At 34.4% G+C, this 13,438-nt stretch overlaps 1 protein-coding gene across 2 annotated transcripts in view; it reads right to left on the bottom strand.

The window, feature by feature from the left end:
* The window catches only part of LOC113399150 (sortilin-related receptor-like), a 42,420-nt gene that overhangs the window by 8,695 nt on the left and 20,287 nt on the right, over nt 1-13,438 (bottom strand). The window contains exons 5-15 of one of the 2 annotated variants that reach the window (XM_026638216.2): nt 12,413-12,675; nt 10,055-10,242; nt 8,037-8,118; nt 5,342-5,374; nt 4,580-4,843; nt 2,758-4,279; nt 2,263-2,464; nt 1,978-2,102; nt 1,139-1,357; nt 697-1,021; nt 98-312 (exon numbers count right to left, since the gene is read on the bottom strand). In XM_026638216.2, coding sequence (XP_026494001.1) covers nt 98-312; nt 697-1,021; nt 1,139-1,357; nt 1,978-2,102; nt 2,263-2,464; nt 2,758-4,279; nt 4,580-4,843; nt 5,342-5,374; nt 8,037-8,118; nt 10,055-10,242; nt 12,413-12,675 — 3,438 coding nt within the window. The remainder of the gene's footprint in view (nt 1-97; nt 313-696; nt 1,022-1,138; nt 1,358-1,977; nt 2,103-2,262; nt 2,465-2,757; nt 4,280-4,579; nt 4,844-5,341; nt 5,375-8,036; nt 8,119-10,054; nt 10,243-12,412; nt 12,676-13,438) is intronic. The other variant, XM_026638217.2, reaches the window with a different exon arrangement.

Genomic DNA, 13,438 nt, shown 5'->3' with positions numbered 1-13,438 from the left:
GTTTCATGTATTTGTGTGTAAATTTTAACCGTAGCATCGTGAGAGTATGGTAATTAAAATCACACATGTAGGTGTGGTGGCAGATGTGTGCACTCACGGAGCCGCAGTAGGCCTCGTCGCTGCGGTCAGCGCACTGCGCCACGCCGTCGCACAGCTGCTCGTCGCGCACGCAGGCGCGCCCGTCCGCGCACGGCGTGCTGTCGGCGGGACAGCGCGCCGCCCCGCCCGTCGTCGCGGGACAGCTGCGTTCGTCCGCGCCGTCCGCGCAGTCCGCCATTTTGTCGCACACCCACGACAGCGGGATGCACACACCTGCGAATTAACGGAGTATTGTTTTTATATCTTTTTTTTAGAACATCAAACGGAAGTACAATAAATATAATATATAAAAACCATTAAAAAAATAAAAAGTTAAGTTAAAATTACGATTGCATAAAAATGGCTTGCTACGGCTATAGATCTTATTGTTCTTTATTGATGCCGACTGACTATTCAATGTTAGCTTGCCAGTGATCTAAGTTCATTTAAATGATTTAGTTTTACAAATACTACATAATTGTTTTCGTTGGGTAAAATTCAATGGGTAAAATCGAACCAATTCATCATTTGTAAAGATAATGTTCTACTAAAAAATATCAATTATTCTACTATTATCTGACCACAATTAAAACACATAAGTTGTGATTTTATACGCACCAGGAGCACAGGTGAACTGATTCTTAGAGCATTTATGTTTAGTAGCGTCGTGTTCTGGGCTGACAATCGGCTTCTCAGGAACTACTAAGCCGCAAGCTAATTCGTCCGAGTTATCCCCACAGTCATCGATACCGTCGCATCGCCACCAATATGGCAAACAGTTTCCATTTTCACACTTGAACATCCAGTCCAAGCATGAACCATTGTTGGAAAAATTCGGCGGCTCTACGCTGGGTCGAGGTATTAATTTGGTATGGCCGATTGAAGCACAATTAATTTCGTCAGACATTTGTACGTCGCTGCAATCATTTTCGCCGTCGCAAACCTACGAAACAGTTACTTCTTAGTCCTTTAAGAAACCATTTGAACTTCCAAAATATTCAAATATAGAATTTAAAAAAATCAATAGATCGATGAACCTCGAAAAATGATTATCACTCACCCAAGACATAAAAATACATTTTCCACTAGGACATCTGAACATGTAAGGTGCGCATGAGGAATTCCTACACCTGTCTTCAGTTTCGTCATCTCCGCCGGGACAGTCCCTCTCTCCGTCGCACACCCATGAGTCGGGGATACATAATGGATTGGTGTCGTCGTGACACCGGAATGCATGGGAGTCACAACTCATTGACTCGGGACGCTTTGGTATATTTTGCTAAAATAGCACAAATGAAAATTTTGCAAGTCGTCTGGACACATTTCTTCCTAAACGATTTCAATGAAGGCCGTTATGCTTAACGAAGACTACCCAAATGCGCATAAGATAATATAGTGCACAAAGGTACACAATATCATTCACAGCAGTATCCTTTTCCTGACTCAACTAATTTAATAACAATACACAACCGGAGTGAGTTCACGCAAAGGACCGTAGATCCTTAGCCTGAACGTGCTCGTGCGTGTTTACGTGCTCCCAAAGTCGCTGCCAATTTCCGAATTTCTAATGAGAATGTCTCAACAAACTCGAACATATTTTTTATCAATCTGACCCAAGATTCGAACCCTCGAGATCTACAGCCTGCATACAATGAGATTACTAGACCGGTGAAGCAGTCAGTCAATATTACAAGATTAAATCTATAATATAATTTAAACTAAATACATACATGAAACTAATATAGGAATAATAATACAGGAAGTATTGAATTGCTCAATACTTCCTGTATTATTGAAGGCATTTGTGTGGCAAGTTAATCCCTATTAATTAACTAATAAGTTATCATTTATTTATAAGCATGTGTAATTATATATTAAAACTCTTGAAATTTCTCCTACCGTGCAATTGCGTTCGTCCGATCCGTCCTTGCAGTCGTTATCGCCGTCACAGACCCACCTCTTCTCGATACAATTTCCATTCGCACATTGATATTGAGTTTCGGTACAGTTCTTCTTGTTGCAATCTTAAAATAAACAAATTGAATCGTAATATTTTCATTAGCATTATTTTAAAATAAAATCATGTAACTTAAATCCTATTAATTTTGATTTTACAATGGTTCTAAACATTAAAGCAACGAAGTGTGCAAGAGAAGTGGAAGGGAGTGAGACGGAGATAGATACCCTTCTCGTCGCTCATGTCCACGCAGTCGACGTCCCCGTCGCAGCGCCAGGGCGGCAGGTAGCAGTGCGCGTCGTCGTCGCACGCCACGAGCGGCGGCGCGCACAGGCAGCCCGCCTCGTCCGACAGGTCGCCGCAGTCGTCGTTGCCGTCGCAGCGCCACGTGCTCGCTATGCACATGCCGTTTTTACATGTGAATTCGTGCTGGAGAATGACACAATACACATATATAATAGCACATACATAGATAGCAGAATGCAATTATTGTTTACATAAGGTTGCATGACCGGGCTCGTGTCGAAGAAAAATCTTTTGATTCATGTTTAAAATAAATAATTATAAAATATATTTCGAAATTAAATTCACATTTAAATTACACTATATATGTTGCCTTTGCTTTTTCAAGTATCCAAATACTAAAATAATATAATACATATGAGAGTTTCAACATTATATCAAGGCGAATTCAATTATAATTTATTATTGCGTATACATACCGTAGCACAAGTGCCGGCTTGTTTCGGACAAGTCATGTTCGGTGCCGGTTCCATTCCATTCGGACACATACATTTTCCATTGAGTCTCTTAAACCCATCGGGGCAGAGACAACTGAAGCTGTTACCGGGCCCACCGAGACACAGCGTATCACAGCTCGTATTTTTATATGAACAGGCATTGGTTCCGTGTTGCATGAAATAAGCGAAGACCTTAAGATCCATCAAGCCGGATAAATTATCGTTAATCGTAACGATATTAGCTCCAGTGTCTTTGTCGGCTATGAAAATGGACTTTGCTTTCCAATCATCCCAATACATTTTATTTTTCAAAACAGCGACAGCGAACGGATGTGAAACTTTTTCATCGTTCCATAGTATTCTTCTAAAATATTGTCCATTTAAGTCTGCACTTGCAATATAATCTTCCATCGCATCTACCCAATAGATTCTGTCCGCCATTTGGTCGATAGTAATACCATTCGGCCATTGCACAATGGGCCTCGTGAACAGCTTCTTGACATCCGTACCATCGAGATTTGATCTAGAAACGGACGGGCTGTAACGATCCCAATCTGTCCAAAATAGATAACCCGCTCGAGGATGGACAGCGATACCACGCGGCTTGGAAAGTATCGTCGAGTTCAATATAGTGGCCCTCATTCTACCTTGACTTGTGAGATCAGTCCGTACCGCTTCGATTTTTTTGCGCATACCGTCTACGAAGAACAGAACATTCGAGATCCAGTCTAAAGCCATACCTTCTATACTAGCTAAGTCGGTGTCGACGACTACTTCTTGTGTATTACCATTACCGAAGCATTGGCGGCTAATTTTATCTACTTCAATATCAGCCCAGTAAATACAGTTATTTTTCATATCAAATTCAATTGCAACTATATTTCTCTGTCCTTGTACTGGTATTACAGTCGAATTATCTGATAAATCAATTCTCGCTATTTTGTCTCTCAAAGCGACCAATATGAACTCTGTAGGCTCTTCTAATGGACAAGGTACCATTTCAGGCTCGTAAGGCATATAATACGATATTCTGCACATATCTCCATCGATCTTTCGGTAGCCCTTGGTTCGATAGTATGACGTACCCGGTCGGCAATCTGGTGAAACCGCATATGGATCATAATTTAGACTTTGATTCCGGATACAGACGTTATTAGATAGTACGAATCCAAAATCGCATTCGTAATCGCGTCTGCTGCATTCGCACACTTCCTTTTTAACCGGTCTTTCGTATCCTACGCCATTGTAACAGTTTGTATGAGCGAGGCGTCGTTGAAACGTGTCTCTAGTACCGAGAACACAAGATACCGTAGAATTCGGTGAGGTTAGGGACCAAAATTTGTAGTCATCCTCCGTACAGTTACGCGGGAAAGTGTTTAACAAGTCGATAGTAATAATTATCCATTGATGCTGCGCATTCTCGGAGCCGAACATTGTAAACGTTGTTGTATTCTCGCCTGGCTCAGTCATAAGTCCGTATATGCGTAGGTCGTCACTATTAAACCTAAAATAAAAAGGAACAATAAAATTTAAGCTCTTCCAAAAAAAAAATACTCTACATGGTTCAAAATTCATGTATACCAAAAATTATATACTATATAATACAGTATCAATTGTTGAGCCCCTTAAATTATAATGCTATATTACTGTATGATATATTACTGTAATGTATTATAATTATTTTTCTAAAATTCAAATCTGCTACACCATAGACAAATATCTATATAATCGTCAACTGCTACCTTACTCGAAAAGTAACAAAACGTTATTTAGAATAATAAATAACAAATAAATCAATACATACTCATAAGAATTCCACTCGAGGCCCTCGTTAGTCGAATACAAGATTCTCCTCGTCTCCCCTCTCGACTTGAAATACTTGACAGCTACAAGTACTCCACCATGATCACCGTAATTGAAGAAATAATAATCCTTCAATATTCTCTTCCAAGTGAGGCCAGCATCCCTACTGAGATACACTCCGGGAATACCTTTAAGGGACTTGCCCAGCACCCCAGTTGCCATTATAACGCCAGGCACTGATTTAGAACTCATTATACTTGCTGATCTGTAATTAGAAAATTAATTACAATCATTTTATAAGATCATTGAAATTAAATGACATGGACTAAACTTAATATAATTATTTAACGTAACTTAATAGTAAATAAATAAAAAACAAAGATACGATAAAGACATTCCAATATTAAAATCACTGGTATATTAGTGACAAAAGTGTAAAGCCTGTACAAATGTTTACTCACATACCGTTATTCACACAGTTTATAATACGCGATCGAATTTAACAATCTATAAAATCTATAATCATGTATATACATAATGAACGTGCATTTAGTTAAAAATACTGCATTTAGAATAAAATCCAATCAGTGATGACTAGTGATCATAAGTTAGATACGAAGTGTCGTGTATAAGCCCAAGTCGTAATCAATTCCCAAAAAAATCCCATTATATATTTTGCAGATCTAAATTATATTCTAGAAAGCACCCCGTGCTCATTGCAACCAACATACAAATACCACATTCTCTATAGCTGATCGTTTACCTCATATCAGTGTTTATCACTTTTCCTGGTTGGCTGCAAAAAATTATCTTCTATTATATTCCATTTTTAAACATAAGTATCGATTTAAGACCAGTTATTTTAAAATTTCACAATTTTATTCTAATGTGAAATTTAAATTATTTAAATTAATTTTTTAATCATATATGGCAACAAAGTGGATAACAATTCCTTATTTATATTTATCGCTATTAATCATTCAATTTATCACAACAAATTGATTGACTCTTGTTTTTGGAAATTCCACACAGATAATTTAATCATTGTACGTTAATACAACAATCACGATAAACTCTCATTCTCTGTATTTGACTGAAATTCTTGGTATAACAAGTACAGAATCCCACGCGAGTAATATGATCTTATCTCCTGTTTAATCTTAATAAGTTTTAATTCATGAACGAAATAAATTACAATAACTGTGTTAGGAATACGAGTTGAATGCAATCCTAACTGATGCTATATTCTTTGATGCTAATTATAAATAGTCTAAATTATCTTTGCCTTTGATTGAATGTTTCATTGAATGTATGTTATACTAGATAAACAATATTTATACATTGGCATACAAAGACTTTTACGGTTAAAAAAAAAGTGCCAAGATATCCCATATCCGGGACAAATGACTCTTAAAGAAAATGATTGATGCTTATTGCAAGTCACTGCTATATTTCGATTTGTCGATACCCATGTGGCTGAATTTCATCTCACACGATTTTTCTCAAGATTCTATCTTTAACCGCCTTGAATAGAAATAAATTATATGCTTGCATTAAGTAGATAAAACTCTGACAAAAGATTGCTTATCCAGTTATGATCAAGATCTTTGGTTAATATCCACGTGTTTTATTTACTGAGTAATCTCCTTAATAGAAAACAGAGACGAAATTACGAAAGTTTAGAATATACTAATATAGCTATCTATATTATATAGTGCATACATAATATATATATATATAGGCGATTATTATTCATTTATTGAATGATTTTGGAAAGCTTTATCATTTGTTTAATTATTAAGAATTATTAATTTATTTAAGAATTGATTTCGTTATTCATATTTTTTTTTTTTTAAATTAAATTATAAAATAATATGTAGTTTCACATGTTGATCTAAAATAACTTGTTATACGTTACGACGATAGCATCTACTTTACATAATATTCAAGTTTTGTCTTAGCAAAGTTAAAATCAGCAAATATCGATAAATACCAGCGACAAATCCGGTATTACGTTACTGCTTTACATATCTGCTATTATAGTGTATATAAATATAACGTAATATTTAGCCTCCACCTCTTATAGTATATCATATGTGCGTAGACCTGGAATACAGTATACACGCGCAAAACACGCCCGGCTCGCAGGCTGCAGTTTGAGGACGGCGATTGCATTTCTATGATCAAATTCAGTTCAGTAATCAGAACGATTTCACTTAAATAATATGAAAGAAGCTTTAACTAATTCAATGACTTTTTCCATAACACGAGTGCTTTAGCTACTTACATTGGGATCAGAGTAATGTATGTGATGTTGTCCAATATTTATATTTATTTATATTTATGACTGCAGCCGCGACGTAGAACGCAAAAAATAATTATGATGGTAATATTATCGTTGTTGCTATTGTCGTTGTCCTTGGCTACGCGTAGCGCCCAGCTTAGAATCGCGACGCATATTAATTCCTGGATTTCAAAGAGCACAAAGTTCTACTGTCTTGTCTCGGAAAGCACGTTAAACTGGGGATAATCTCTACGATTGTGTCACGCCATAATTCCATCGGAAGAAAACAAAATTAAATAGTGGACAAAAACCGTAGTAAAAAACCGCACCGAAGTCAGTGTAATTTTCTTTACCGTAAGAAGTGTAATTATACACTGAATAAAGATAATCGATTTGATTTTTTTGGAGTTTGAATTTCGAAATTCGATTAAAAGAACGTTATTTTTACATGGCATCGTTCATTCATCGTCATTATACATCGATTCGATTCATTCGTTTAAGTGTTGATGTTTTATAACGCTTGGCATTAAATAATGATATTTTATAGGTCACTGATTTGAACGTAAATGTATGTAAATTCATTTGCATATATTTAACATAATTAATAGAAATGGATCATATGACTAAACTATATATGAGACTTTAAATTAATTATTCAAAATATCCAAGGTGATTATTACTATCGATCTTTTTTTATTTATTTATTGATTAATTGAAAAAGTTACACCATCAACTTAAAATTAATATTTGATGTAGGTAACATTCAAAGTGATACGTCTTTAAAGGTGTAAACAATTGAAATTTCGAAACCAAATGTCGGGTATTATTTTTTATAAAACTTTTGACGTTAACACATTACATTTCAGATGTCGATAAACCATCATTGATCACAATGCAAGAACTTCCAGCGGATACGATCATTACTTAATCTATAATTGACAGCGGGTATTGATTAGCATAATACGACCACATACTTAGCAAAGTCTCTAAACAAACTAACTACCAAATAAAGTAACTACAACACTTGATAGGGCTATAGTTCACTACATATTACAGGCAATAATAGACTCAACTACATTAAAATAAAGTTCAAAGTAAATTGTACATAACAGTGCATACACTCCATTCTCAAGGTTGCGAGTATTTAAATTAGATTAGATTATAGCATCCTTACCTTGTTACTGGATACAACTGACTGAATTTCTGGCACAAGTGTAAACGGCAGGAGTTCTCTATGTGGCAGTTAAGCGGCTTTCCTGTTTTAAATATAACATTAAGTTTAAGTTTAGAATGATAATATTATTGAGACTGGATTGAATGGCCGAAAGGTTAGGATACGTTAATCTTGATTAGAATTTCTAGGTTAAAAGCTAGTTGCAGAAGAACAAACGAAAACTGACATGAACCGAAGAAGAATCTGAGACATTTACATTTATTTCGTATAGTAGGTATTAAAGACGGCTTAAGTGCCAATATCACAATAGACAATATCTACTAGTCAACTTCTATGCAAATCAGAAATTCGTAAAGGTGTTACAACGATAAAAACAATACAACTTTAAAGTCATAGAAACGTTATAAAATAAATTATTATTTAGAGACAGAATATCTTCTATTCTGTAATAAGAGTACAAAGAAAAAAAAAACAAATTTCTAGTAATCGTAGTATCAGTAGTAATTATTATTACTACGAACTACTGTAACTTGCTAGTTGTACCGATATAATCATATATTTTATCAAAAGCATAACAACATATTATACGGTTTTTTTTTTTTTATTTTAAAAAATAAAAATTAATGTAATATAATATTTTAAAAAATAAGTATTGGTCTAACCAATACTTAGGTTTAGTTAGTTTAGTTCCAGAGATTAAACAAAGAAGCTCTTCCGCGTTACTATACTAGTTTAATATAAAAAGCCATAGACATAGTATTATTTAAATCATATAACTTCAACCAAACTAAACCACTGAAACCTTCGTAATGTAATTCGACATTTATGTAGGCGGAAGATATTCTCATAACTCCTAGCACCTATACGTGAATAGGGTTTATTATATTTTTATGAATATAAATTCACGAGCCTGCTGAGAGAGTTAACATTATTTCCTTATGATTGTACGCTAATTATGTTAATTCACTATGAATAACAAAAACTAACCTACGATGTCTCAGATAATACTATCGCAACCGCAGGCTGAAATAATAAATTACGAAGAGTAGAACAAAAAGCTGGACCGAGATTCTTAGAATTTGTAATGAATAATATTTATACTTGAGTCAATATATGATGTTTCATTTTTTTATCTGTTAACTAGCAAACCTAACAAACAACGCCCCCCCCCCCTCGCCTTCTGGCTTCGCGAGTGCAATCTATTAATAAAAAAATGGTATGATATATGTAAATATACTAGAAAGCTACTTTGTACAAAGGGATAAAGTAGCTAACTATATATAAAGTGTTTTATATTAAATTTTATTTAATTAGTTATATTTTACACTAATAGCTCAATTACTCAATACAAGATTAGATAGATGAAAAAAAGCGTGGGGTACAAACTAGGTTATTTAATTAGTGGAAAAGAGTAAAATGAATTTCTTACAAATTCTTATCGTTAAGACATACACTCCGAATCGGTGGTAGCTTTACATTATTTTTATGATATAAGTAGGCCCTGCAAATGGGCCACCTGATGGTAAGCGGTAACCACAATTGGTATTAACCATTTTTTACATCGTTAATGCGCCACCGTCCTTGGGAACTAAGATGTTATGTCCCTTGTTCCTGTAATAAGCTGGCTCACTTACTACTGAGTAATGCTGTTTGTCGGTAGAATATATGATGAGTGGGTGGTACCTAGACGAACTTGCACAGAGTCCTACCACCAAGTTAGTAATTTCCGTTTAATATAAATTTGTAAAATTATGATTATGCATCATAGGAGCCTAATTTGGCAGTCTTTTGCAGAAATGAGACAACCTAAAAACACTTAAAATAGTTAAAAGTTTTTTTAAGATTTAAAAGAGTACTACATAACCTGTGTCATACATATTTTTTTATTATGTTTATTAATTTATGATGGATAGCTTGCATAATGTACGTCTTAAACTTAAACTTTTCTTAGTATTTATGGGTTGGCACATTTCTGGGCAACTCGGTCCAATTGAAAAAAAAAGTGTTCATTTATTTACCATTTTCATCTTCGGTCGGTGGTTTGATAGGCGACCACGTGACTCCGTGGTCGAATGTGATGAGTGACACCAAATGCTCCGGCTCTATGTTCGACGCCTGAGTTTTGAAGTTAACCTTAGACGCGATGTATATACCCTTCAAACCTTCAACGCGGTACAAATCAGTGAACGGATCTTCTGTCACATCTCTGGGGAAAAAGATCGGTATTTACATTACAATAAGGTAGAAATTCTGTAGAAAAAGATTATCGTTGGTGACACCTTATTATTATACTCCTAAGCCTAACTATTATTACATATTATTAACACTATTGTTACATTATACATTAACAGCCTGTAAATTTCCCACTGCTGAGCTAAGGCCTCCTCTCCCTTCGAGGAGAAGGTTTTTTGGAGCATATTCCACCACGCTGCTCCAATGCAATTATGCTCGTTGAAATTATACATACGCATATATAAACACAAATTAAGCACATGAAAATTCAGTGGTGCTTGCCTGGGTTTGAACCCGAAATCATCGGTTAAGATGCACGCGTTCTAACCACTGGCCCATCTCGGCTCTTATCACATGTGGTAAATGTTCGTATAAATATGTTATTATATCGCTTCACCTATGCCTTTCTCGAGTTTCTAAAAATACACTTACGTTATCACTAGCCATTTATTCAATAGTCATTTAAAGATATACAGTTAACTGCTTCTGCGTTTCTGAATATCAAACTTTCAACAACCATGCAACCAAATCGTTAATTCCGTTAAATGCGCCTCGACAAAAAATTTAGTCACATTTTTTTTTTATTATTTTAATTCGTCATTAATATTAGATTATAGAGAGATCCGATATGATCCAGTAATTGATAGAAATTTCTTTTTTTATGTAATAGGAATGCGGACGAGCAAATGAGCCACCTGGTAGTAAGTGGTCACCACCAGAAAAGGACATTCATTAATGTAAGAAATATTAACCATTCCTTACATCACACCAATGCGCCACCAACCTACGGATTGTCATTTTGTGACAAGTCAATACACATGACTTGTCACAAAATGACAATCATTTGTCAGCCCTACAGATCTATTTAACCACGAAGGCACGTCCCTTTAAATTATCGGTGTGCATTAGTAAGAGTGACGTGCTTATATATATTACAATCTGTCGTAGTGTGCGTAAGACGACTAACATAAAGAGTAAATACATCAAAATACAAATTTGATCATACAATTAATATAAATATGATAGTTAACGTAGAGCGGCGCGCCTTCATGGGCAAACAATGTATAATATTATAAATGCGAAAGTAACTCTGTTCGTATGTCTTTTGCTATTTCACGACAAAACTACCGAACCACATATGATATGCAGCAAGTTCGAACCCCAATGAAGGACACGAGGTATTTTTTTATGCCCAACAACTAAAATGGACGCGAAACGGCGGGCGACAACTAGTATTATCATAAAGTAAACCTTTATTAAAAGGTAACAACGATTGTCTAATGTTACGCTATTTCGAAAAGCACATTTTATTCTTCGCTAACATTTGTAACTACATACAAAACCATACAAAATTACAATAAATGTTTTTTGTTATATAAAGTATTTGTTTTATAAATTTATAATGTTGTCTCGGGGCCATGGAATATTTGAGTGTAACAGTCATACTCACTAGGCGGCGAGAAATTTATTCATACAATATTTATGGCACAGAAAAAAATAGTTGTCTTTGTACTTGTGTAATTTTATCGATATCATCTATAAGAAATTATTATCCGTCCATATATTATACATAACAATAGTAAAGTACTTTTCAGATTAATATTCTTGTGTGACAATATTTATAAGAAACTTTTTCTGGGAAGGCTGATCGCTAATGGAGTAGCAATAGTCCAAATACACAAATCTATACTAATATTATCTAAAATAAAATTCTAAAGGTGAAAGAAATTCTGTCCGTCTATCTATCGGTCAGTCTGTTGCTCCTTCACAGACAAACAAGTGTAATGAAATTTAGTATAAAACAACACGAGTTGGTATGAGCAAACACTTAACCTAAAAAAGCGACCAACCCTAAAAAAGCGAGCGAAGCCGCATGCGACAACTGGTTGTATATGTTACTGTAAAAGCTCGAACTACGGTAAATCTTAAGATTTTCCAGTAAAACCTAAGATTTACCGACATGAGTTGGTAAATGTAAGTATTTATTATAAAGGGACGACTTTTTCGGACTTTTACCATTCCAACCTTCCTTCTTTTCCTTCAATTCTTTTATATGAGTCCTTGAATTCGTTTATATTATTATTAATATTTTGTTTAATCATGACTACGCCTAAAATATATGTTAAAAAATCTATAGAACTTACTCCAACCAACTATCCTTCCAATTTCCATCGGGAAAATAGCTCAAAATATGTTCTAAGCTAAGCACGAAGTTATACTGAGTGAAATTTCTGCTTATTTCAGACACGTAGAGATTCGCCAGGTTTTCTGTGTGCATGACAGAGACAAATATACGTTTGTCAGTTACGTCTGCGATGTGGAACTTGCTCAGGTCCAACTCTGTCTGAAATTCTGCTTTGAAAAATGGACCACGTTGATGGGAGATGTAGAGATCAAGGGAGTTTTTCTGAAACAATATTAAATTTGTTATCAATAAATTCATACATAGTTTGTGATGTCTTACATTTAAATTATAACAAAATTTACTTTATTAAGTTGACTGTGTGTAATTTACTCATAAATATTTAGTATTTTCCGTTATCTATTAACAAAAATAAAGTTAACAATTCAACACTGCATTGAATTTTATTGACTAAGTTTATTTTTTTTGTCCTATAACACAAAAATAGATATTATAAATATGTACAAAAATTAAGAATTTTGGTTTTAATCAAAATGATGGCGGATAACAAAAAAAATACTAGCCAAACGCAAGTGTTGCCACCGTGCATCCGTTTAAAATATTAAAATTTTACAATAAGAAAAATATAAAATAAATTATCATATCCTAATAAAATAAAATATCCTAAATAAACTCGTACAAAACCGTACAATATCAAATTAATATTCGTTGTTGCGATAATATATGTTATACGATTACGGTTTCAGTTTCATTCTTTCGTTCACCATTTCATCGTTTGCGGATGTAATTACAGCCACAAGGAACATAACATCTTAGTTTGCATGGTTGAATTGCTTGCGAGTTATTATGGTGCTTCCACACTCATGTTATAAAATGTCATATCTTATCTCTCATATTAACTATCACTATTGTTACGATTCATTAGACGTTCCTATACTCATTAGAAACTTGCAACATTGTTTTATATAACTGATACTAATAGTTTACAATTATGTTTATACCAATAAAATATCACTAAATAGATAAA

Source organism: Vanessa tameamea, chromosome 15 (assembly GCF_037043105.1).
Source record: "Vanessa tameamea isolate UH-Manoa-2023 chromosome 15, ilVanTame1 primary haplotype, whole genome shotgun sequence".
Lineage (NCBI taxonomy): Eukaryota > Metazoa > Arthropoda > Insecta > Lepidoptera > Nymphalidae > Vanessa > Vanessa tameamea.
Note: the sequence above shows the minus strand (reverse complement) of the source record. Positions and strands in the feature narration are given on the sequence as shown.